The 24,690-nt window shown below is 40.4% G+C and overlaps 1 protein-coding gene across 4 annotated transcripts in view; it reads right to left on the minus strand.

Annotated features, from left to right (window-relative positions):
* insyn1 (inhibitory synaptic factor 1) overlaps window positions 1-21,258 on the minus strand; it is a 74,619-nt gene extending 53,361 nt beyond the window's left edge. The window contains exons 1-3 of one of the 4 annotated variants that reach the window (XM_082182286.1): window positions 20,534-21,258; window positions 20,019-20,121; window positions 19,031-19,809 (exon numbers count right to left, since the gene is read on the minus strand). In XM_082182286.1, the coding sequence (XP_082038412.1) occupies window positions 19,031-19,174 (144 nt within the window). In that variant the 5' untranslated portion in view covers window positions 19,175-19,809; window positions 20,019-20,121; window positions 20,534-21,258. Of the gene's footprint in view, window positions 1-19,030; window positions 19,810-20,018 lie in introns of all 4 variants that reach the window. The other 3 variants (XM_082182284.1, XM_082182287.1, XM_082182285.1) reach the window with 3 other exon arrangements.
* Window positions 21,259-24,690: the final 3,432 nt, after the last annotated feature.

Genomic DNA, 24,690 nt, shown 5'->3' on the forward strand with positions numbered 1-24,690 from the left:
AAGCGATCTCACCATCAATACGCCAGTGATCTCTCCATCAATACGCCAGCGATCTCACCATCAATACGCCAGCGATCTCACCATCAATACACAAGCGATCTCACCATCAATACGCCAGCGATCTCTCCATCAATACGCCAGCGATCTCACCATCAATACGCCAGCGATCTCTCCATCAATACGCCAGCAATCACACCATCAATACGCCAGCGATCTCACCATCAATACGCCAGCGATCTCAATACGCCAGCGATCTCTCCATCAATATGCCAGCGATCTCACCATCAATACGCCAGCGATCTCACCATCAATACGCCAGCGATCTCTCCATCAATACGCCAGCGATCTCACCATCAATACGCCAGCGATCTCTCCATCAATACGCCAGCGATCTCACCATTAATACGCCAGCGATCTCACCATCAATACGCCAGCGATCTCACCATCAATACGCCAGCGATCTCCAGCGATCTCACCATCAATACACAAGCGATCTCACCATCAATACGCCAGTGATCTCTCCATCAATACGCCAGCGATCTCACCATCAATACGCCAGCGATCTCACCATCAATACACAAGCGATCTCACCATCAATACGCCAGCGATCTCTCCATCAATACGCCAGCGATCTCACCATCAATACGCCAGCGATCTCTCCATCAATACGCCAGCGATCTCACCATCAATACGCCAGCGATCTCAATACGCCAGCGATCTCTCCATCAATACGCCAGCGATCTCACCATCAATACGCCAGCGATCTCACCATCAATACACCAGCCAGCGATCTCACCATCAATACGCCAGCGATCTCTCCATCAATACGCCAGCGATCTCACCATCAATACGCCAGCGATCTCACCATCAATACACCAGCCAGCGATCTCACCATCAATACGCCAGCGATCTCTCCATCAATACGCCAGCGATCTCACCATCAATACGCCAGCGATCTCACCATCAATACGCCAGCGATCTCACCATCAGTACGCCAGCGATCTCACCATCAATACGCCAGCGATCTCACCATCAATACGCCAGCGATCTCACCATCAATACGCCAGCGATCTTACCATCAGTACGCCAGAGATCTCACCATCAATACGCCAGACATCTCACCATCAATACGCCAGCGATCTCTCCATCAATACGCCAGCGATCTCACCATCAATACGCCAGCGATCTCTCCATCAATACGCCAGCGATCTCACCATCAATACGCCAGCGATCTCACCATCAATACGCCAGCGATCTCACCATCAATACGCCAGCGATCTCACCATCAATACGCCAGCGATCTCACCATCAATACACCAGCCAGCGATCTCACCATCAATACGCCAGCGATCTCTCCATCAATACGCCAGCGATCTCACCATCAATACGCCAGCGATCTCACCATCAATACACCAGCCAGCGATCTCACCATCAATACGCCAGCGATCTCACCATCAATACGCCAGCGATCTCACCATCAATACACCAGCGATCTCACCATCAATACGCCAGCGATCTCACCATCAATACACCAGCCAGCGATCTCACCATCAATACGCCAGCGATCTCACCATCAATACGCCAGCGATCTCACCATCAGTACGCCAGCGATCTCACCATCAATACGCCAGCGATCTCACCATCAATACGCCAGCGATCTCACCATCAATACGCCAGCCATCTCACCATCAGTACGCCAGCGATCTCACCATCAATACGCCAGACATCTCACCATCAATACGCCAGCGATCTCACCATCAGTACGCCAGCGATCTCACCATCAATACGCCAGACATCTCACCATCAATACGCCAGCGATCTCTCCATCAATACGCCAGAGATCTCACCATCAATACGCCAGCGATCTCACCATCAATACGCCAGCGATCTCACCATCAATACGCCAGCGATCTCTCCATCAATACGCCAGCGATCTCACCATCAATACGCCAGCGATCTCACCATCAATACGCCAGCGATCTCACCATCAATACGCCAGCGATCTCTCCATCAATACGCCAGCGATCTCACCATCAATACGCCAGCGATCTCACCATCAATACGCCAGCTATCACAAGCACTAATGAGGCTGTGGTGTCTGCATACTTCCTGAACCAAATGAAACATTTAAGACAAAAGACAATACTGACATTTCTAGACCATATCTGCACTAGAACAAGAGCTGTGCAGTTTTCCCTGTTTTCATTGCAACACAGCGAGTAGAGAGCAGACTCTGAGACATTGATCTTTCTGGACTGATATGTGAAGTATCAAGACGTTTCTGTAATTCACATAGTGATTGGGAGAGATAATGTTGTGGGATATACATCAAAGCTTATTAAGGCAGACTTTAATTAATTGGCAAATGTAAGCACATCATCACACGATGCGTAATCCTCTATAGAGAATTACGTGTTCGCCAGTGTGTTCGCCACACAAAATCATGTTCTGGCCGTGCTTTTGTTGTAAGCGGCACATCATGATTCAAGTTCACAAACCATTACTGACAAAGAGCAATAAAGCTCATGCTTTAATAGGGTTGAAATTCTGTGATAATAACAGACAATACCGCTGATGACAAATACACAGTAGCAAGATAAAATCACTCATTTTTTTGTGTTGTGATGATGGAACCAAAGAATAAATATAATAATTACTCCAATCTTCCTAAAACTACATAGATATGGTTTAACTGTATAAACTGGTAGTTCGTTAATATTTAGACGTTTAAACCCATCAACCTTGGGATTTTACCCGAAGGTCGCAGTCATCCGCCATTTCATTTATTGTTCCAGCCCAGGCTTTTAGTCAAACGAGCTCAGGAATTAGTGGCTTTTCCCATTAGTCGTTTAATTGCCTCTGGACGAGTGACATGCATGCAGAATTACAGACTGACTGAGGGTCAGAGGGGAGGAATTTACAGCAATTAATGAGATTGTGGCTTGTTCACTGCGTCAAATAGCAATGCTTTAAACAATATTATTGCTAAAATCTTTCTTTCTGAAACTCTTGAACTCCAGCAGCTGAAGAAGCTGAAGCTCTTTTCATGAATCCAGTTCATTCCCTGTGAGTCGAACCCATGACCTTGTACTAAAACATTCGAGCTGCTTCAGATCCATGGACCAGTGAGGCAATGAGAACACCAGTGCATGTTTCTCCATTTCAATAAAACAGCAAAAACTGGCCAACGATTAATCGCATCCAAAATATTTGTATAATTATTTTGTATATATAAATACACACATATGCATATATATTTAAGAAATATTTGCATGTATATATATTTAAACATCATTTATATTATATATAAATATACATGTTATATATAAATGAATAAAAAATCTTAAATATATAAATGCATGTGTGTGTATGTATATATACAAAATAATTATACACAGTACACACACATATATTATGTAAACACAAACTTTTATTTTGGATGTGATTAATCGTTGCCCAGCATTAAAAAATAATATATAATATTTTTTAAGCATTGCAATAATCATGCAATAATATTTAAAGCAAAGTATTATTGCATTCAATTAAATGTTACATATTTAACATACAGTAGGTTCTTTTTTTTTATTTTTTTATTTTTTACTCAAATGTAAAATAAAATGCTTAAGCTATTGTATAACAAACACTAAAACAACAAATGCAAAACAAATGAGCCAGACATCAGCTCTAATAGTCTACAGTTATGGAACTTCATCTCTCCTCTGTCCTGGAGATTACAGTGGTTTCGTAACAGATGCACAGACTGGATTCAGACTCTGCTCGTCAGAAGTCATGCGAACCTCACAGGATGTTTCGCAGTCAAGTTCAGAAATGATTCTGTGTCATTTTCAGTAAATCAGCATATGCTGTCAGAAACTGTCCACCGATGACTGACGTGTGTGTGTGTGTGTGTGTGTGTGTGTGTGTGTGTGTGTGTGTGTGTGTGTGTGTGTGTGTGTGTGTGTGTGTGTGTGTGTCACAGTTGAGTCGAGGACAGTAAAGCATCGAGAGAGAGAGAGAAGTGTTGCTGTGGTGAAAACACCTGAAGTTAAATCTGATACACATGTACAGTTAAACACAGATGTCAGAACAGGTGCAGGTATTTAGACATATTTACTCTTGACATATTCTAATGTAATATATGTATATTTGTTTTATTTCAGGATTGAGTGTTGCTCGGTTCTTCACAGTCTTTATCATTGAACAATTTATCCATTTATTATTATTAACATTTTCATTTATTTAATAAACTACATTTATTCTTTAGTCTTTCTTTATTGTAAATATATTTAAACTGTAATGTCATTTTGTCTTTTTCATTTCCTTTTAATAAAAAAAAAATATATATATATATATATTTTTTTTTTGCTTTTTATTTGCAATTTTTAAAGCTGTAAAAAGTACATTAATGTTCAATCTGACCACTCAAATCAACATCTGCTTTTTACTGTAAAACACTGCACTTCATCAATAAACCATTACATTCATGTATTTATTACCATTTTTAATGAATCTTTATTCTTTAATGTTATCTCTTTGTTATCTAACAAAAAAAAAATTATCTACTTTTTGTGTATTTTTTTTTTCTTTTAATAAAAAGGCAAATAGTAAAACAAAAGCCATATTGCTTTGCACTATTTTTTATTTGTAAAATACTATAAATAATACCATAATGTTCCCAAGCATGCAGCTCTCTGGTAAATGTTTAAGTAAAATAGTCTAATATTTTGATGACACTGTCAGCCTCTCTCTCTCTCTCTCTCTCTCTCTCTCTCTCTCTCTCTCTCCCACTCTCATGATGCAGCTTGAATAATGAATCTTGGCCGTGGTCAGCATCTCTTTGATCACGGTGTGCCTGAAGCTGACACCTGTGATGGGGAACGAGGACAGGACAGTCACACACACACACACACACACACACACACACACACACACACACACACACACACACACACACACACACACACACACACACACACACACACAGGGCCAGCTGGTCACTCACACACGCTGACTTCGATCAGTTACAGGTGAGGGCCGTCAGAAGGACATCTGAGTGGAGATTTATTACAAACGATTATTGAAGACCTGTTTCTTATAATATCATATTTTATAACAGATAGAATTATAATCATACATTTTATGTTATGTAATACTAAATATAAAATAATAACAATATGCTCAATTTCATAATAATGCCATAATAATAAGATAATAATAATAATATTTTTTACTTATATATATAATAATGTTATTAATTTATTATTATCATCATTATTATTAATACATAATAATTTTATTAATGTATTATTATTATTATTATCATTATTATTAATATGCACAAAGCCATAAGTAAATCTCATAATATTGATGTATTATTGCATTGAGCACAATAATAATAATTGTTATTTCTTCCTCTATTTATTTTTATTGAATATCCAGCTAAATGAGCCAGTGACAAAACACAGCACATCCCCCCTTTATGCTTGGAAACAATTATCTGGGTGATTCTATAATTTAGGGTACACTGCATGTCCACTGATGTTAAATATACTTATACAATCAAATTTCTTCAAACAAATTGCATTTTATGTGTAAACTTGCTTCATGAAATAACATCACACAGACAATATGTGCAATATATTCGTTTTGCTTAAAATGTGTCATTATGGCCCTAAATGTACAGTTTTGTCCATGTCCGATTTCAATGTGAGAAAGTTGAGGGTCCAAAAACATCCATTAAAATCAATAAAATCAATAAATTCTGTTTGCAATCTTTTACAAAAGTCTTAATATTAAAGGGAAATAATAGTTTCAAATGTAAGTTATTTATTTAAATACTTAAAATATATTAATTTATTCGTGTCCACAAAATGTTGGTCAACTATGTTACAAACAAAACCTCCCCCAGCAACTCAAAAATGGTTTGTCCCAAGACCATGTGACCAGCACCATGTGATGTCATTTTCCTCTGTGGAGGCAATGTCAAACACACCATAGTCTCCTCTCAGTTTTTTCAAAATTTGATGTAGAAAAGCATATTGTCAACGGCCGTATTATTAACCATCAACTATGTTATGTACATTGTCATGGCTAAAAAGTTGTATTTATTATAATGAAATTTTGTGTTGAATTCTTACATTAACCTGCTCCAAAAAATTGCATGTGGTTAGCTAGGCTAGGTCCAGCATTTCTGTTATGGGGAAGAAATACAGTAGCACCTCAATGCAGTACACGAGATCCGGGGGGCGGAGTTGGATCCAGATATAAGGGGTGGAGATTGGTAGGTTTAGGGGTGGGTTTAGGGATTAAGGGGTGGAGATTGGTAGGTTTAGGGGTAGGTTTAGGGATTAAGGGGTGGAGATTGGTAGGTTTAGGGGTGGGTTTAGGGATTAAGGGGTGGAGATTGGTAGGTTTAGGGGTGGGTTTAGGGATTAAGGGGTGGAGATGGGTAGGTTTAGGGGTGGGTTTAGGGATTAAGGGGTGGAGATTGGTAGGTTTAGGGGTAGGTTTAGGGATCAGGGGGTGGAGATGGGTAGGTTTAGGGGTGGGTTTAGGGATTAAGGGGTGGAGATTGGTAGGTTTAGGGGTGGGTTTAGGGATTAAGGGGTGGAGATTGGTAGGTTTAGGGGTGGGTTTAGGGATTAAGGGGTGGAGATGGGTAGGTTTAGGGGTGGGTTTAGGGATTAAGGGGTGGAGATTGGTAGGTTTAGGGGTAGGTTTAGGGATCAGGGGGTGGAGATGGGTAGGTTTAGGGGTGGGTTTAGGGATTAAGGGGTGGAGATGGGTAGGTTTAGGGGTGGGTTTAGGGATCAGGGGGTGGAGATGGGTAGGTTTAGGTATATGTAAGGTGGGAGGAGTTGGATCTAGATCCGACTCCTCCCCGTGGATTTCATGTTCTGCAGTGAGGACCATCTCAAGAAATATGGAAATTGTCAACTAAGTTATGGTCAACTATCTTTCAACTAAGTTACATCAGTGCTCTATGGCATATCATGATCATTAATTGTTTCTATGTTATTTATATGGACTGAACATGTGTGTGTGTATATGTATATACATACATACATTTTTTTTTGTTTACATGCTTAATGTCACCATAAAATCTGAAATATTTCTTGTGCATTTTATGTCATAATGTCTCTTTGATTTAAGTTCTTCACAATCCTAAAAAAGTTCTGTTCATTTTCACTTTGAAATGGGATTTCGGATCCTAATGTTTTTCCATGCTTTTTCAAACCAATGTCTTCGGTTTAAAATTCACTTCAGATCTGTTCTACATTAATATGAAACTGTTTCACGATTCAACCTCCCATGACCACAAATTGGTCCAAAACATCCGTGTCTAGCACGCTAATCTCGGCCACCTCCCTCCATCCGCACAGATGTAATAAAGACTGAGCGGCCGATTGAGAGGCTTTAAAGGTTAAAGGCTGCCTCTGCCCTGTTGCTTAAGCTCTGGCTATAACAGTTCATGCTATCAGCAGAGACATTACGAGATCATTGCAAACTGGGTCACACTGAAATATTGCAGTCCTGAGATGCTGTGGTTGTTTTAAGAATGAGCGTTATTTATTTTCAAGGACATGGCATGGAGTCGAGGACACGCACATCGCACATACAGTCGTCGTTCGTGATGTACGCTCAGAGATTACGCTCTGAAAAATGTGTTTGCTCTCCGGATCCCATTACGCATTCAGTCCCTGTTGTAGTTAAGGCTGATAAAAGCATTTGTGCCTCTCCGTGTGCTAAGCATGCTTGAAAAACAATTAGCCCATGTAAAGAGTCAGTCTGCCATTTCTCACCCCATTAAGTTCAGCCCAGTGGTTTAATTCATGGCGTAAAGACGCGCCAGGACCCGTCCCGCGCGTGTCCATCAGAGCAAACCAACAGAGCCGTAAAGAGAGGAAGAGCGATGACGAGGAAAAGAGGAAAAGAGGACAGACGAGCAGGAGGCCGAGAGCCTGAGAGATGTGTCTCATACTGTGCAATGAATGCAATACCTCTCTAACGGATTGTGTATGTTTGAGGTCCTGTTTAATAAAGCAAAAAATGAAAACATATTTTGCAGGCATATTTTTATAAGCACTCAAGTAAAATAAGACTTTCAGAAAACTAACCCTGAAATCTCAGTGAAAGGATTGCATCACATCACAAGTCAACAAACTTCACCGTGAATATAATAAAAAGGGTGATGTTAAAAATGACATTCTGTTCACTATAGGTTGCATTGCACCTACATGTCTACTAACTCTCATCACAGTATTAGTAGAGTATTAGTAGAGTATTAGTAGAATGGTAGGGTTAGAATAAGTTGACATGTAGTTGCAAAGTAACTTATAGTCAATAGATTGTCTGTTCGAGGAGCATCACTATACAGAGTTAGCAGATATTAAGCATCAGTCTACTAATACTGTAATGAGAGTTAGCTGACACACTGGTTCAAAGAGGACCATCAAAATGAAGAGTTACCATTTGTTCATAAAGTTCAATGGCAGACGATGGCTATGAAGCTCCAAATAGGACAAAAGCGCCATAAAACGAGTCCATACTTCAATACAAGTTACACTTAATCCAAATAATTTGTGGCATAATGCAATAATTTGCAATCACAAACAATAAACTTCAGCAGTCTCTCTCTCTCTCTCTCTCTCTCTCTCTCTCTGTCTATCTAAGGAGTTCCTTTGTACTAATCAACACTGACAAATCCTCTCGATTGAGCTTAATTTGCACTGAAACTGAAGCTATTGAACATTTAGAATAAAGTGCATGAGTCATATGGACCACTTACAGTCTCTGTTTTTGCAGTTTTTGCTGTTTTTAGGGCTTTTTGTTTCTTTAAAATGTGTTATACTGAAGAAAACAAAGTGCCTACGGGCTTAGAATTGACATGAGAGTGAGTAAATGGTGGCAGAATTTTTAGGTGAACTATTCCTTTAAGTCAAGTGGAAATCTTTGCCTCGGTGTCCAGGAAGCCTCTAATGGCCACTAGAGATGGAGGACCCGGTGCGAGCCGAAGTGGGAGCTAATCCATGGCTTTTACCAGCATGATGAGGCGGTCAATACCACCCTGAACGAGTCTGGAGAAGCTGTAATGAAGCTGGAAGCTCACAGGGTTTCGTGGCTGCGGGCTTGTTTGCTGTTGGCCTTCAGTTATCACAGCAAAAAGCCTTTTGAAGAGTTTTCTTGAAGTCGAGGGGTTGTTGATATCTTCTAATCGTCATGTTATCACACGGGGCTGACGCTAACGTTATCCAGCGCAACGCTGTCAGGCCTCTCTGAAGACTGACTCGTTCCTAAGGTGACACTCGTTAATTTAAGAAATTAATTTGAGCAAAGGAAACGAGGTCAAGAGAAAATGGAAATGGGTCTTTGAAAGAGGGTAGAGCCGGAGCCGGGGTTTGGCGGCTGGTTTCTCTTCCAGGCGTGCGTTTCCCAAAAGCATCGTTAGCCGACTCTGGTCGCAAGTTCTGTCGTTATCAGTAGTTCAACGAGTCGGTGTTTCCCGAAACCATCGTTCCAACAAACATTCACACACGGCATCGCACAGTTGTGTGTTTGGAGCGACAGATCTCGACCTGTGGTTAGAAGAAGAGTTTCTAGTTTGCATGACATGTGGACTCAATAAATCCTGATCTTGAGCAAAATAAACAAGCTGATATTCAGTACAATCTATGTATTTTATTCAGAATACATTCAAATGTCATTTACGTCTTTTAGTTTGTCAAGAGATTTAAAGTGTAGTTTTTGAAGAGTGCGCATGTGTGAACGAGCTCTAGTGTAAGAACAAGTCTATGAGTGAATCTGGAAATAAAGCAAAATAACTGAGAGAAATGAGAGATATTCCTCAGATGCATGTCTGTAATTTATAGCAAAACATCTAGCTAGTTGATTTCTTCAACGGTGCATCGCACTATAGTAGTGAAGCAGCGAGTTACGGCGTTGTACGGGAAACACACACCAGGCCGGTGTGAGAGACGGATGGTTAACAGGTCCCTGGATCCACCAAAGCCTCCACATAATCTCCAGCAAATTGAGTCTCCAGCTGCGGGACGGATGGAGGCGCAGCTTTGGATCAAAGAGGGAATCGATGCACTGGCCAGCCAAATAGAAAGAGCAAACCCATCCAGTTTTTAAAAGCAAGGAACAGGTTTTCTGAGTTTGCATGTGTTTTTTATTGATCGTATTTGATATATAAGACTTTTATGCCTCAAATAGTATGATAATAGTGAGAATATGGGGGAAACACCACCTCAATTTGGCCCAAACTGAGGAAAAATATGCAATTTGGTGCAGATGCTGATATTTATATGGACAAAAATAAATGAAATTCTGATGCTTGTAATGTAAATAAATGAGATCTGTATAACAGAACAGCAGATACTTACATAAAATGCATATAAATATCAATATCTGCCAATAATATGTCTTAGTTTTATGATCAAAGCTCTGTAGTTTTAAAACAGATAATGCAATACAATGATGATTGAACAAATAAACCTTCATCAAAAGGTTTGATCATATTTGATCCTCACAATTTTTCCACAAAAAAGTATGTATGGATAATCAAGTAAACCTGAGTTGCTTCAGTCCAGTAAGTGTTCATCTTGAAATTTTACTAACAATATAAAAGTTGCAAAGCAAAAAGACACGTAAAGCATAATTATACTAAAAGACTTCAGTCTATCAATCAGACGACAGAACGCATGTAGATTGTGTGTGACAGTTTTATCAGCAAATGTTTGATCATGTTTATCGTTTAGATGTCTTAGACATGTGCAAATCAATTGATACAGTAAGGCATTATGAGTTAAAATCTCTTTAATATCTCAAAATATATAAATATACATGGAGACTTCATCTTCTCAGGTTTCTCCTCAATTATCAGGGCTGTAAATGTGAGAGGACTGAGTTCAGGCGGTGCATTTCAAGGGTCGGCGGCGTTCAGGTTCAGACTGGTTAACGTTTTCAGGGAAATCACAAGTGTTTCTGTCCTTCATCCACTTAAATATGAGAAATGGCAGTTTTAGGTCGATGCAGATAGCAGAAAATAGACTGTTACGTTGAATTAGTTTGTGTGTCTTGAATATGTCAACAAGAAGATTAGTCAGAGCCCAAGTCACCGGCAGCTCATGCCCACCATTTACAGTCAAAGGAAATCTGAAACATGCTTGTTAGTAATGCTTATATCATTTCAATTATGTTCAAACATATTTAATTGAGCACAGATCTGACCTGAAATGGTTGTGATTTATTGGTGCTTTGGAGTACAGACCTAAGATTGGTCTCTTTTTAAAAAAGGATACTCAACATATTATTGCTGAAGTGAAAGAACTTCAACAAAATGAAAGAGTAAAAAATGATAGAAGTTTAGGTTTACTGTAAAGGAAATGTGCTGAACTAAACATTTATTTCATACAAAATATATATTTTACAATAAATTTGGCCTCAAAATTACTATAAAATCAAAGCCATATAACCATGTTGTGTTCCAAAAACTTAAAGGTTTTAACGCACCGTTTTCCAATGTCTAATTTAAAAACTTTTTCACTGGATGAATTTTGGATGTGTAAGCTTTCGAAAAGCTTTCCTAATTTATGATGATTACTAAAAGATGTGGAAAAAGGGCAATAAAGAAGCGTGCCAAGTTAACAGGCTATAAACTGAAAATCATATTTATATTTCTTCAATATAGTGCCCTGAAATCAGTATAGAATGTTCACTCAGAAATTGCTAGAAAATGTCACGCATTATTACAAAGAAATGGCAAGTAACATTGAATTAAATGTGGAATTTTGAAGTAGAAAGATTGAAATAGTGTTCAAAGCAAACTCCAATAAGCTTTTCTTTATTTACATCTTTGTACAGTATAGTTTGGGCCATGATTGATGTGGACCAGGAACATCTACATTTGCTTCTGAACAAACCACTGTTGGATCTGATGAATCGGCATGAAAGGATCTCTGCATTCGCAGCGGCTCTAGTCGGGGCGGTGCTGAGGGGTTAGGGGTCCTGAGGGGTCCTGAGGGGTTAGGGGTCCTGAGGGGTCCTGAGGGGTTAGGGGTCCTGAGGGGTCCTGAGGGGTTAGGGGTCCTGAGGGGTTAGGGGTCTTGAGGGGTCCTGAGGGGTTAGGGGTCCTGAGGGGTCCTGAGGGGTTAGGGGTCCTGAGGGGTTAGGGGTCCTGAGGGGTCCTGAGGGGTTAGGGGTCCTGAGGGGTCCTGAGGGGTTAGGGGTCCTGAGGGGTCCTGAGGGGTTAGGGGTCCGGAGGGGTTAGGGCGACTCTAAGGGCCCACGCACTTCTGGGGCCCCAGAGATCAGGGTTATTAGTAGTAACAGTACTAGTAGTAATGTAATAGGGGGCCCAACCTCATATTCTTTTATAGGGCCCAAAATTACTAGCGGCGCCCCTGCTTCTGGTGAATGACGTGCAGCGTAGCGGACGCTGTGCAGAAGGCATCTAAGACAGAGTAAACAGTCTTTGATTCGGGGTTTAATCCCCCCGTGCCGAGAGACGCTCCGGTCACACACTCGCTCTGTCTGTCGTGGGACTGAGACTTTATCCTCAACACTTGCTACTATCTCTCTTCCCATCACTCATCTCTCTCTTTTCCACTCTCTCCGTCTCCATCTATCTAATGCTGTGTGTGTGTGTGTGTGTGTGTGTGTGTGTGTGTGTGTGTGTGTGTGTGTGTGTGTCTGTCTGTTTTCAGATGTTCGGCCCCACTGGAATAGAAAAACATTTTTCTGGGCTCAAAATGTGCCTCATGTGGTCACATCTAAATTCACAGCTTTTATCGCAGCCAAGAAGCCCAGCCTGAAGCCCAGGTGAAGAGAGCACCACAAATAACTAATAGATTTCGCCATAATTCCCCAGTTCATTGATCACACTTGGTATTGCAAACATTTATTTTGTATTACAGGTTTTCTCAAATGCTATGTTTGAATATGCAAATTAGGCAACATCTAAGTAAATATTCACTAAAGCGCAGAGCAGAAATCTGAAGCTTAGGTAAAGACCTTCAAAATGTGGTTACACTTTAATAGTTACACTGTACTTGTACTTACTCAGATAAATACTGAGTAATATTAGTAAACTAGATGTACTATAGAGTTATGGTTCGGGTTAATTGTGCATAATTTACTGTTATTACTATAGTAAGAACATGTAGTAACATGTAACTACGTCACCTTAAAATAAAGAGTTACCCAAAACTCTTGTTTCATTTTTTTGATATATTAGAGAACGTTTTTTTGTAAAGAGGATTCTGCATTTCTTTATTTTTTTATCACTCCATAAATACTGAAAATACTGTTAACAGCCAGAAAACAAACACATTTCCACCATGTTTTGGGGAATAAAATGCGATGATATATGAGTGTAAAGCTGCTGACTCGGAGAATACTGACTTTAAAGATATATATATATACGCAAACAGATCAAGTGCAATAAAATAAACACACAAAACTGTATTTTGGACGCTTTAGTTCCATAACTTAGCCCAAAATCTCTAAATGAAAAAACGATGTTATTAGTGTCTTGCCTGAAGGTCACAACCACATTTTCACATTTTGCTCTGCTGCGACTTTACATTATCTACATCAACATAAGAGTAAACATAAAATCAAAACTCGATTTACCTTATCTTCATCAAAACACACTATCTTCAACTATCAAAAAAGCAATAACTCGCGATGTCTCTGAACTGACTTTCCGTTCCAGCTGACATCAGAAATCCTGCTTGTTACGTCAACTTTTCACAATCCAATCAATTCCGGATGGATAAAATCAAATCCTGTCCTAAATCTTTCCTCGTTGAATATCCTGTATCGTATATATATATTGAGAACAGCGTTTCATTTTGACTTTAAGCGCTGACATGCTGTTACTGTAAAGGCCACTTTTCAACGGTACAGGCTTTGTGTGGTATTGAAAAGAAACGAGCCTCCGGCACAGTCTGATGTTATTTGATCAGAGCTGCTCAAGTGAAGTCATTTCTGCCTCCTTTGGCTTGATTGAGCCTTAAAAGCGCTAGATCTGTGAAAGCATCCAACATGACTGTTGCATGGGAACAGAGAAGTGATGGATATATGCAACGTAATCATGTTGGAAGGAATCACTCAACCAAAAACTAAAATTCTGCCATCATTTAATCACACTTATGTTGATCCAAACTCATACAATTTTGAATAATCCACAAGCCATTTTTAAAAAAAAAAATTTTTTTTAAGCAATTACAATTATCGATGATGATGAGCTTTCAAGCATCGAAAAGGACAAATAAGTAGTTCAAAAGTTTGGGGTCGGTATGATTTTATAATGTTTTCGAAAGAAGTTTATTTTCTGCTCACCAAGGCTGCATTTATTCAATCAAACAGTTACATTTTGAAATATTATTACAATGTAAAACAGCTGTAAATTAAAGTGTAATTTAATCCTGTGATCAAAGCTGAATTTTCAGCATCATTACTCCAGTCTTCAGTGTCACATGATCCTTCACAAATCATGCAGAAACACACACACACACACACACACACCCTTTCAGAATATATGGTGTTTTGGCCTCATTTATGAGAATAAAAAAATAAAACAACATTCTTGAAAATCTCTACTTTTGTCTTTCAAAGAAGAAAGAACATTGACCGACTCAAGTGTGAATGGATGATGACAGAATGTCCATTTTGGAGCATCCGATTCCTTTAATGAGTCGTCTCATTATTATTTTAGCCAGGACATTAAAACACACCAAGCGTTGGGTCTGAAATCTGGACTGTCAGGAAGCCATGTTTGCTGTTGCATCACCGGCTCTGCTTCTGTGTGATAAACCAGTCTCTCAAATTACTGCGCTCAGGCAGAGACACTTAACCAAGCGTTAGACACTGCACTGGAGCAAAGATAAGTACTCTTTGTCCAAATGACACTCGTCCCTCTCATTACATGCTGTGAGACACAGTCTCCTCTCCGTATTGTGTCTTTCTGTCTCTGTCTACTTACTCTCTCTCTCTTGTGCTCTTCCCTAGAAAGAATTTCCACTCTCTTCTGACACTTAATTTCAAGCACTTGTATTTTATGACAATCCATAGGCAGCTCGTGTGGGCCTTTAACCGGAGCCGTAATGGGAGTGTTTATGTTATCGATGGCTTTTTGCATGTCGTGCTCCGTCCCGTAGAGAATTCAGACGGGATTCGGCTTGCTGAGGGCATCGACTCATTAATGAAATATATTGATCATCAAATTCAGTGCAACTACTAGCGGACTCCGGTGGGAGCGTTGTCTGTTTCAGTCAGCATGATGCAAAGGCAAATAAAAGCGAATGCATATGATCTTATAACAATATTATGAATAATATAATGTGCTTAATACATATAGATGTTTTACTCCAAATCAATTTACAGTAGGGCAATTGCACGAGTCCCTTTGGAGCAGCGATGGGTTAAGTGTTCAGCTCGAGAACACGACGGCGGTAGGACAGAAACAGGGTCTGTGTTTAATGGATCATCTCTAAGTGGGATCAAACCTGCCGCTTTACAGTTAAAAGCCTTCAGCAAACTGAATGAGGATACCGGTAATTGCCAAAATGTACCAAGGTAAGCATCAGAAGTGGCATTCCTATTCAAAGTGAGCGCGTATGAGTGGAAAACAAGTGGATTTTGTATGCAAAATGCTAAAAAAATAAATAAAAAAAACAACAACACACACTCACAAGCGCACACACACTGCATTAATAACAACAATATTGCAATAAGTTTCACTTTGTTAACATTAGAACTACCAACATTTTAACAGCATTTATTAATCAGTCAGTAAATATACAATTATTCATAGTTAATGTTCATTCATAATGCATGAATGTTCATTTATTTAACTTGAAATGTAAAGAATGATTATGCTGTAAAAGTACTGTGTGTTCATTGTTATCTTGATGTTAACACACACACACACACACACACACACACACACACACACACACACATATACTGTATATATAAAGCATTTTTCTGAAACACCGTCTAAATCAATTAATGTCTAAATTTAGTGAGTTCATTAAGTCATCGTCTGCCGACCCTCATGTCGCTCCAAACTTGCATGACCTTTTCATCAAAGTTATTAGCTATTATCAAAATGTCAAATGGTGATCACTAGCTGTCAAGTTCGTCTCTAATTTAAGTTCAGTTGTAATTTAAGAATTTTTCATTCATGCTCCCTCCCAAAAAACCTGCCCACGGTAAAGAGTTGTCTTTATTATTAATGAAACCCATCACAGAATTGCCTAAACCACTCTCCCGGTGTGCGCTGCGTCTCCTGCTTGAACATCGGAGGGAAAGAACGACAGCATTTCCCTCAGCGTTTGTTTGCAAGGATGATCTCAGCCCGAGGCGGTTAGCATTAATTAAAAAGTGCGGCAGCAAAAGCTTGAGGGGCTGGATTTGAGTTTGAGTGAATGGGAGGAGATGTGAAAAGATCTCAGGCTCGTGTGAGATGCGGAATTCCTGCAGATTGACAGAACTGATGACTAATTCAGAGCTGTTTGTGCTGTTTTATGTAAGTTACTGGTAGAGTTACATAAGTCTTTTCCATCTCAGCACAAACTTGCAGCACTTTGAAGTCAAACAGGGTTAAAGGGTACAAACACACACGCACTCGAGCTCACACACACACACACACACACACACACACACACACACACACACACACACACACACACACATATGCTCTCAAACACCAGGAGCATTAGCTCTCTGTGGCCTATGAGGGGTAGAGATGGTTTAACTGTAACGCTTTTGATCTAACACTCCCAAACGGGAAGAAAAGCAAATGTTTCTACAAGCAAAACTACTTGCTGATGTGTCAATACAACAAACACACACAGTAGGGACTTTCCATTGACTTTTTACACAGAGCTTATGATATTTTCCTACCGGCTAAATCTCATGGAAACCTTTTTTACATTTTTATAGTTCAATTAAGATATTATTCTGTATGTTTACTAAGCCATTTTCCTCTTAACGGCCAATGACTAGCCTCAAAATGTATGTGACCTCAGCTTTTACTGTCCTTATGGGAACATTCAGTCCTTACAATGTAGGCAAAACCTCTCTCTCTCTCTCTCTCTCTCTCTCTCTCTCTCTCTCTCTCTCTCTCTCTCTCTCTCTCACACACACACACACACACACACACACACACACACACACACAGGCAGAGTCTGCAGTCTCATTACGTGCGATGTGACCCCATTATTGCGCATCCCTGAAGTATCATCCAGCATTGAGTGTCATCCATCAGGCAGTCCTCTAAAACAGCCAAAAGAATTAAAGATTTTATCCAACATTCACCATCTACACATCTTCCCCTGGACTGATCATCAATACTCCTTAACGTAAACCTCTACAGACATCCCATATACTCAAACACACACACACACACACACACACTCACACACACACTCCCGTCAGCTTTTAAACATTTGACTTTATTTTTAGCCTGATCCATATGTAGTGTGGGCGTAGAGCCGTTTACGGGCGACTCCGAGTCCTGGTGTTTATAAATAGCCGGAGCGAGCATTATTCCCACATCATCAATCACATTCGGGAGCGAGGGAGAGACTCGAGGGTGTAGTTCTGCTGTAGTCTGGGCTTCATGAGCGGGACGGGCTAATCTGGAGGGGAACAGATGCCGGTCCCTCCAAAAGATGAGCGATGATTCGGGAAGGGCGAATTTCTAACTGGTGTACAAGCCTAGAAATATTCAGAGTCCAAATGGAGCGGGAGAGAAACGAGTCTCGTGATTGTAGCAGAAAGCAGAATTCATTATTTTCTCTCATACATGCGCAATTCTCATCACTTTCATTTCTAAACAAATTATTGCCCATTTCTGTTCCAAGTACATTTCTCACACACACAAATCTATTCAGCTGAAATGTGACATTGACGCAGACACACACTTGTCTTTTTTTTCAATGCAGTCAGCTCACTCCTAAACACTGAGAGAGGAACACACACACACACACACACAGAGGAATCTTTTCATCTTGTAACCATGGCAGTTGGTAGAATACAGTAGGAATCCAGCCGATAACAAAGTGCTTACATAACTATAGCATTGCCAAGCCCGACTCCTACCTTGCACACCTCTTTCCCTTTTTCTTCTGCCTCTCACTTTCCCTTTCTATTTTCCAGCATGATCACTTTGTAGCAGTTCCATCATTAGGCATTGCAGCGGATCCCCGACATGTGTCACGTCATTGGCACGGGAAAAGTGCACTACTGTCTCTTCTGGATAGAGCAGCTACACATCTCTCTTTCATTCCCAAATTCTCCTTTGGTTTTCAGTACAATGAAATTTCTAAATCGATGTGTACAGCCGTCTGTCGGAAGCTAGTGATTATAGTTAATAAAGTTTTAAATATGGATATTTTTCTTGCACAAATGCATTGCTTCGCTTCCGAAGGCCTTTATTAACCCCCCCGGAGCAGTATGGATTACTTTTATGATGAATGGATGCACTTTTTTGGGGGGTTGAATTTTTCTCCAGCCATTCACTCTCTTAAATATAAAGCTTGGAAGAGCCAAGCCATTTTTTTATACAACTCCAATTGTATTCGTCATATACACCTAGGATGACTTCAGGGTGAGTAAATCATGGGCTAATTTTGAGTTCATTTTCGGGTGAACTATACCTTTAAGGCTGTTGCTCGCTTTGGTTTTCAGTGCAATGAAGCTACATTTACTCCTGGTACTCCTTCAACCTGGAAAGCATTGATTATTTATCACTGCAACTGTTCTATCATTTGGCATTGCAAAGGATCACGTCATTGTCACGGAAAAAGGCAATCTTCTGTATCTTCTGGATAAAGCAAGCTACACCCCTTTCTTTCATTCCCACATTATCAGGTTAAGGCTTTGGTTTTCAGTGCAATGAAGCTACATTTATGCCTGGAAACCTGGAAAGCATTGATTATTGATCTCGTCTTCAGGATAACACTCGAATCTCCTCGTCTCCCTCAATAGTAGAACCGAAATGAGTAGCGATCCTTACCTCCCGCAGTTCATGTGCCACATCTTTCAGCTCTTTGAGGATTCCTTCCAGCTGCTCGATCACCATCTTCATGTGGCTGCGGATCTGTTCTCTCTGACTGCGGGTCTCAGAGGGTTCCCGGGCTTGAGCTCCGCTCTGGGACATCCTTCACAGGCTTCTCACGGGCCGGGGAACGGAGCGCTGAGGGCAGGGCCGAGCCGAGCCACGATCCATGTCTGGGGCCTCCGGGAGCCGCAGTGCTACTGATCCGATCTGGGGCTCGGGACACACGGGAAGGGTTCAACATCTTAAATACGCCTGGGCAGCCGAGAGACCTCGCTGGGTCTGGGGTCAAGCCTCCTCTTGAGGTGTACGACGGGGCATCTCGGGGTTCGGGAGACTGACACGGATGGAACGGGAGATGCCGGAATCATTGAAGGATGCTATATCCGAGAAATACACACTCCAGCGGGAAGAAACAAAATGTGGTTCATTTCATTGTAGCTTGTGTGGAAGAGTCCTTATGGGTAATTCTGGATGGAAAGCTGGTGTCTATGACGCAGAATTCTTCTTTTCCATGAAGACATGCTCGTATTCAGCAACTGATCCACGGCAAACTCTCATAAAATCCAATTTAGGAAGAAAAAGGAAACTCCCAAAGTTGCATTTCTTTCAGAGAATGATTGAAGTGCTTCTTTTAAAAAACAAAGCAATGTTTTGTCTTTTTTGCTTGGGTTTGAAGTAAAAAAATTCAAACCAAAAGATGAAATATTCCAACTTTCATTTTCCTTGAACTGGATCTGGAATAAAAGGAGCGAGAGAGAGAGAGAGAGAGAGAGAGAGAGAGAGAGAGGGATGTTAGTTCAGTCAAAAACAGACAGTGTGCTTCTATATTATGTGTGTACATACGTATGTTTGTCCTTGCGCATTTGTGAATGTCTGAAACGATAAACCAAGGCAACCGACTTAATGCTGTCAGAGCGGTCGACAAAATTATAACTACACTTACAAATAAGTGTTGTGATGATGTTTCACACGTAATCCCCCACAGGGTGTCAGACGAAGTGGTGCATCCTTCGCTCCGGGTCAGAGAAGCATTTCTCACACGTTTCCTTAAATGGAGACGGATCACAATCTTTCATGCCCTTTTCGAATAGCGCTTTGTTCTTCAAAAAACATAAAAATCATCAGCGGAGGTAAATTCCATGTCTTTTTGCTCCAGGAGGATTGGAAGGGAAAGAAATAGGACAACTTGACCCTTCAAAACCTCTGCTGCTGACAAAATTGGCAGGAGGCAATTTTTCACAACACCTGGAAAGACAGGAATGAGAGCAATTTCTCTGTGTATCTGGTAACGTCTCTCTCCCGGTCATTTTTTATTTCCCTCTCCCCCACTTTCTATTCTCTCAGACACACATCTTGATTTTCTCTTTTAACCGTGCTCAAGCTTCAATTTACTACACAAAATCAATTACAGACAGCAAAGAGAGACCAAGAAGAACAGATACAAATGAACACGCTCACCAAATTGAATCGCACCAGCCCCAGTGGAAATACTCTTCATAACACAGTGTTCTCTCTCACTCCTTCCCGTTCCCGTTTCTCCGCTGGTCAGTGATGTGCAGGTTTGCCTTTCCGTCCTCCTGAGAAGGAACAGCAGGAACACAGTTTTCGGATCGGCTGAGATCGGATCATCCTGTCGGTTTTGTTGCCACGTCAGTCACCATCAACTGACTGTCTCCCTCCCACCTCTCTCTCTCTTTCCCACACACAATCCCACTCTTTAATGTCTTTCCTTTCACTTGTCTGTCCAGCCACACTCGCCCACCATCAGAAGGAGGGTTCGTTCAGATCTGTCCTTCAGTGGGAGGAGGAGGAGGAGGAGGAGGAGGAGGAGGAGGAAAGATTGGCCCCGGTCCCTCTCTCTTCTGGAGCCCTGGCTTCTTCAATCCTGCGTGGAATCCTGGAACTCCTCGAATGCGCTTGTTGCCGCGGCGACCACTAGATTCCGTCTCGCATTCCGTCTCCCCGGTGATGCTGACACCTCCTGTCGCCGTGACGATGGAGGGATGCTGCCTTTGCCTCCGATTTGAAACCCTGTGGATTCACACGCACTCTGGTCCTCTCTCTCTCTCTCTCTCTCTCTCTCTCTCTCTCTCTCTCTCTCTCTCTCTCTCTCTCTCTCTGTCCCTCCTGCCAGATGGAGGGAGGAAGAGGCTGGAGTTTATGGACAGGCTTTGGCTGCTAGTGGAGACGGCTCTCTCACTGCCTCTAAAGGAGGGGAGGGGGGGTGGGGGTGAGAGGAGGGACCGGTTTAAAGAGACAGTAGCGAGATTCACACTGTAATTCTATCTCTTCGTCTATTCATAGCCCTCCATTTTATTTATGGGTGCCTATAACCCTTCTCTCTTCTAGTGTATGTTATACATCCCTTTTTACACAGTACAAATTTTCTGGTTTGTCATAAAAATATCATCATCTAACATCTTTAACATTTTACACTCTAAAAAATTCTGGGTTGTTTTAACCCAGTTTTGGGTCAAATATGGACAAACCCAAACATTGGGTTAAAAATGCAATTAAAAAGATTAACCCAATGGCTGGGTTTGTCCATATTTGACCCAAAATTGACAGAATTTGTTTTTGTGTTTCTGAGACATAATAAACATATTTGCTGTTTTTAATATTTTTTTGTAGTTTATAATAAGCACAAATCCTGGAGGGTTTCTGTAGTTTTGTGTTCTTTCACCACTCACTGGCACCAACAAATTGAGAAAATGATGCTGAGTAAAAGATTCCCTTTTGTATCTTCCTCTTTGATCAATAAAACATTTCCCCCTTCATAAACTCCGCACATTAACACAATGTGCACACTTGGCATCAAACATATGTTTAGAGTCGGCACACTGTGTTTGTAGAGCGCTGTATTGGCTTTCTCTGTATTTGTTCTTCTCCACACACACTTCTGTAGTCATTTCAACTGAAACCACTTCACGCAATGACTCAATTCAAACTGTGTTTTGCAGATCATTTCAGCTAATTTGGGGATTTTTTTAAACTTTCTAGTTGATAATGTAACTGTCAATCATCATACTTTCATTTGCATTCCAATCAGTCTACACGTTTCCTTAGAGCAATTTGCATACAGAATTCTAATTGGTCTTTCTTTCTTGTATCCATTTAACTATTCCAGCCAGCAACGGCCAAATCGCAGAACAAAAGCTTGAAAGCTAAACTTACCTTTTAAAACGTACCTCATTTGCCGCATGTTTTGCATGCGCTGAGATTCTCTTCAGGAAATTCAGATCTAGTCATGACGAGTGTAATATGTGGGTTAATTAAGGGGCTATTATTGATCTACAGCTATGAAGAGTGTGATGGGTGAATTCTCCGTTTCCAAAAGCAAATGCGTCCCAAAGGCTCTACGTATCTGTGAAATAAGATTATCTATAATGCTTCGGGTGCTTGAATTCGCTTATACGTAAAGCCAAAGTGTGTAGCTGTGTGTGTGTGTGTGTTCACATGTAGGGTCAGAGTGAGTGTGTGTGTGTGTGTGTGTGTAGGTGGAGGCTGATGTGGCATTATTCTCACAGATCTATGTGGAAGTGTGTAGGCTTTGAGAAGCAGTCGTACTGCTGGATGACAGAGAGATGTCCTTGCGATCCTTTTAAAAGTCACAGATCATTTCAAACTCTCTTAAACACCTTTACAGCCATCCATAATCCTGTTTAGCATAATTTGGTGTCTAATGAACATTGATAACGGAGTCTGCTGTTGCACATTTGTAATCGTTGAAGAGTCATCGACACACACACACACACACACACACACACACACACACACACACGGGTATCGGCGTTTGACTCTCTTCGTCACCCCTCTCCTGCCGGTATGATATTTCTTCAACGCTAAGGTCATTCTGACTGCTGGTTTTTACTAGCAGAGCTGGAGCGAGGCCAAGGAAATATCAGCCCCACTTAATATTTCTGTCCTGGATTTATTGCACCTGGCCCGATTATGGGGAAGTTTTATAGAACGCAATATTTTTCTAGCAGGGCCTCACGCTGGTGCTTTCACAGGTGTACCTCCAGAGGAAATCACTCGGGTAATGTGGTACTACAGAGAGAGGGCAGGGGAATAAAGAGAGAGAGAGAGAGAGGAATAAAGAAAGTGTTGGAGGAGAAGAAAGCGAGAGTCTAGTGGGAGTTTATTTGACCACTTCTGTTTACACAGTATTGAGCAATCATAGCCCAGTTATTTGATACTTCAAGATCAAGTATCTTTTTATTAGACGAGTCAGTGTTTGGCTGGCTTGCTGCGCGCCGAGATACAGCCGACGGTGTCTCAGTGTGTGTGTGAAGATTTATTTTTTCTCATAAACCAAAACTTGAGGGACCCGGCCGGTCGATGGAGGTGTTCTAACCCTGCTCCTGTTTCTTTGTTAAAATATAGCCTCTCGTCCATCACAGCCAGAGCTTAGTATTGGTCAGAAACTTCATGCTTCACACGGCTATTTTAAGACGCATATGAAGCACACATCATTTTTTCTTATTGCAAACCTGTGATTCTCCTCTCCACAAGGTGGCGCAGTGGTGTAGTGAAGTCCCTGAATCTCACAAAAGAGCAACACAGAGAACACTGGACCTGTGGCATCAGGATCTGCTGTTCATTTACAAGAATGTTTTGGAAATAAATTTGGAATTTCTGTTTTTAAAGATGTGTTTGGTTGTTACATCATTATTAATTTAATAAAATATTTATGTGAAGTATGAAGACAAGTATCCTATCAGAACTCTCCCTGCATTTGAGAAGTATCCCATTTGGTGTTTTATTTTATTTTAATTTCACACATGATGTCAACAAAAATAAAGCAGGGATATTAGAGCTAACTAAAAGTAATATATATATATATATTCTTTTATTTTTATTTTTTTTGTTACTAGAAATTAAAATCAAGTTAACTGTGATCAAATAAAGTAAAAAAAAAAAAAAAAAAAAAATTTTTACTAGTTGGCAACATTTTTTTTATATTTTTTTTATGGAGTGATGTACTAAAATTACAAAACAAATGATTAATAAAAACGACATCGATATTTGAAAAAAAATAACAAAATTTAATTACTAAGGCTTTAAGTAAAATAAAAAATGAACACTAATTCAATATATTAATATAAAACAGCTTCTCAATGATTCTAAAATAACACTGATTTAAAGAAAATATGACACTAACGTATTTTTCCTTCATTCACACACGTTTATACACAGAAATTAGACTTCATAGTCACACTTTATATTAGGTATCTTACATTAAATAATAATAATTGTTAGCTACAATATACTTATTCATGAACTTGTTGAACACTTGTGGGATCCGGGTAAGGTTAGGCACAGGTTTGGTGGTATGGGTTGGTTTAAGGGTTGCTTAAGATGTAAGCTAATGTCAGAAATGAAAGGTTAAAAAAATAATTACAACTGTAATTACATGCAGGTGTTTTAAAGGGGTCATTAACTGCATTGTTTTATCATGTTTTCTGAGATGCACTTATAATGTTAGTATGATTTTTACATCAAAAATGGTCATAAGAAATAAAAGGCATTTTTCCTACCCTGATTTTAGCCTCTAATTTGAACGCTCTGTTTGAAGGGGCGTGTCTGTGTGAGACTTCAGTGTAAACGCCCAC

Source organism: Leuciscus leuciscus (genome assembly GCF_965113295.1).
Source record: "Leuciscus leuciscus genome assembly, chromosome: 10".
Taxonomy (NCBI): Eukaryota; Metazoa; Chordata; class Actinopteri; order Cypriniformes; family Leuciscidae; genus Leuciscus; species Leuciscus leuciscus.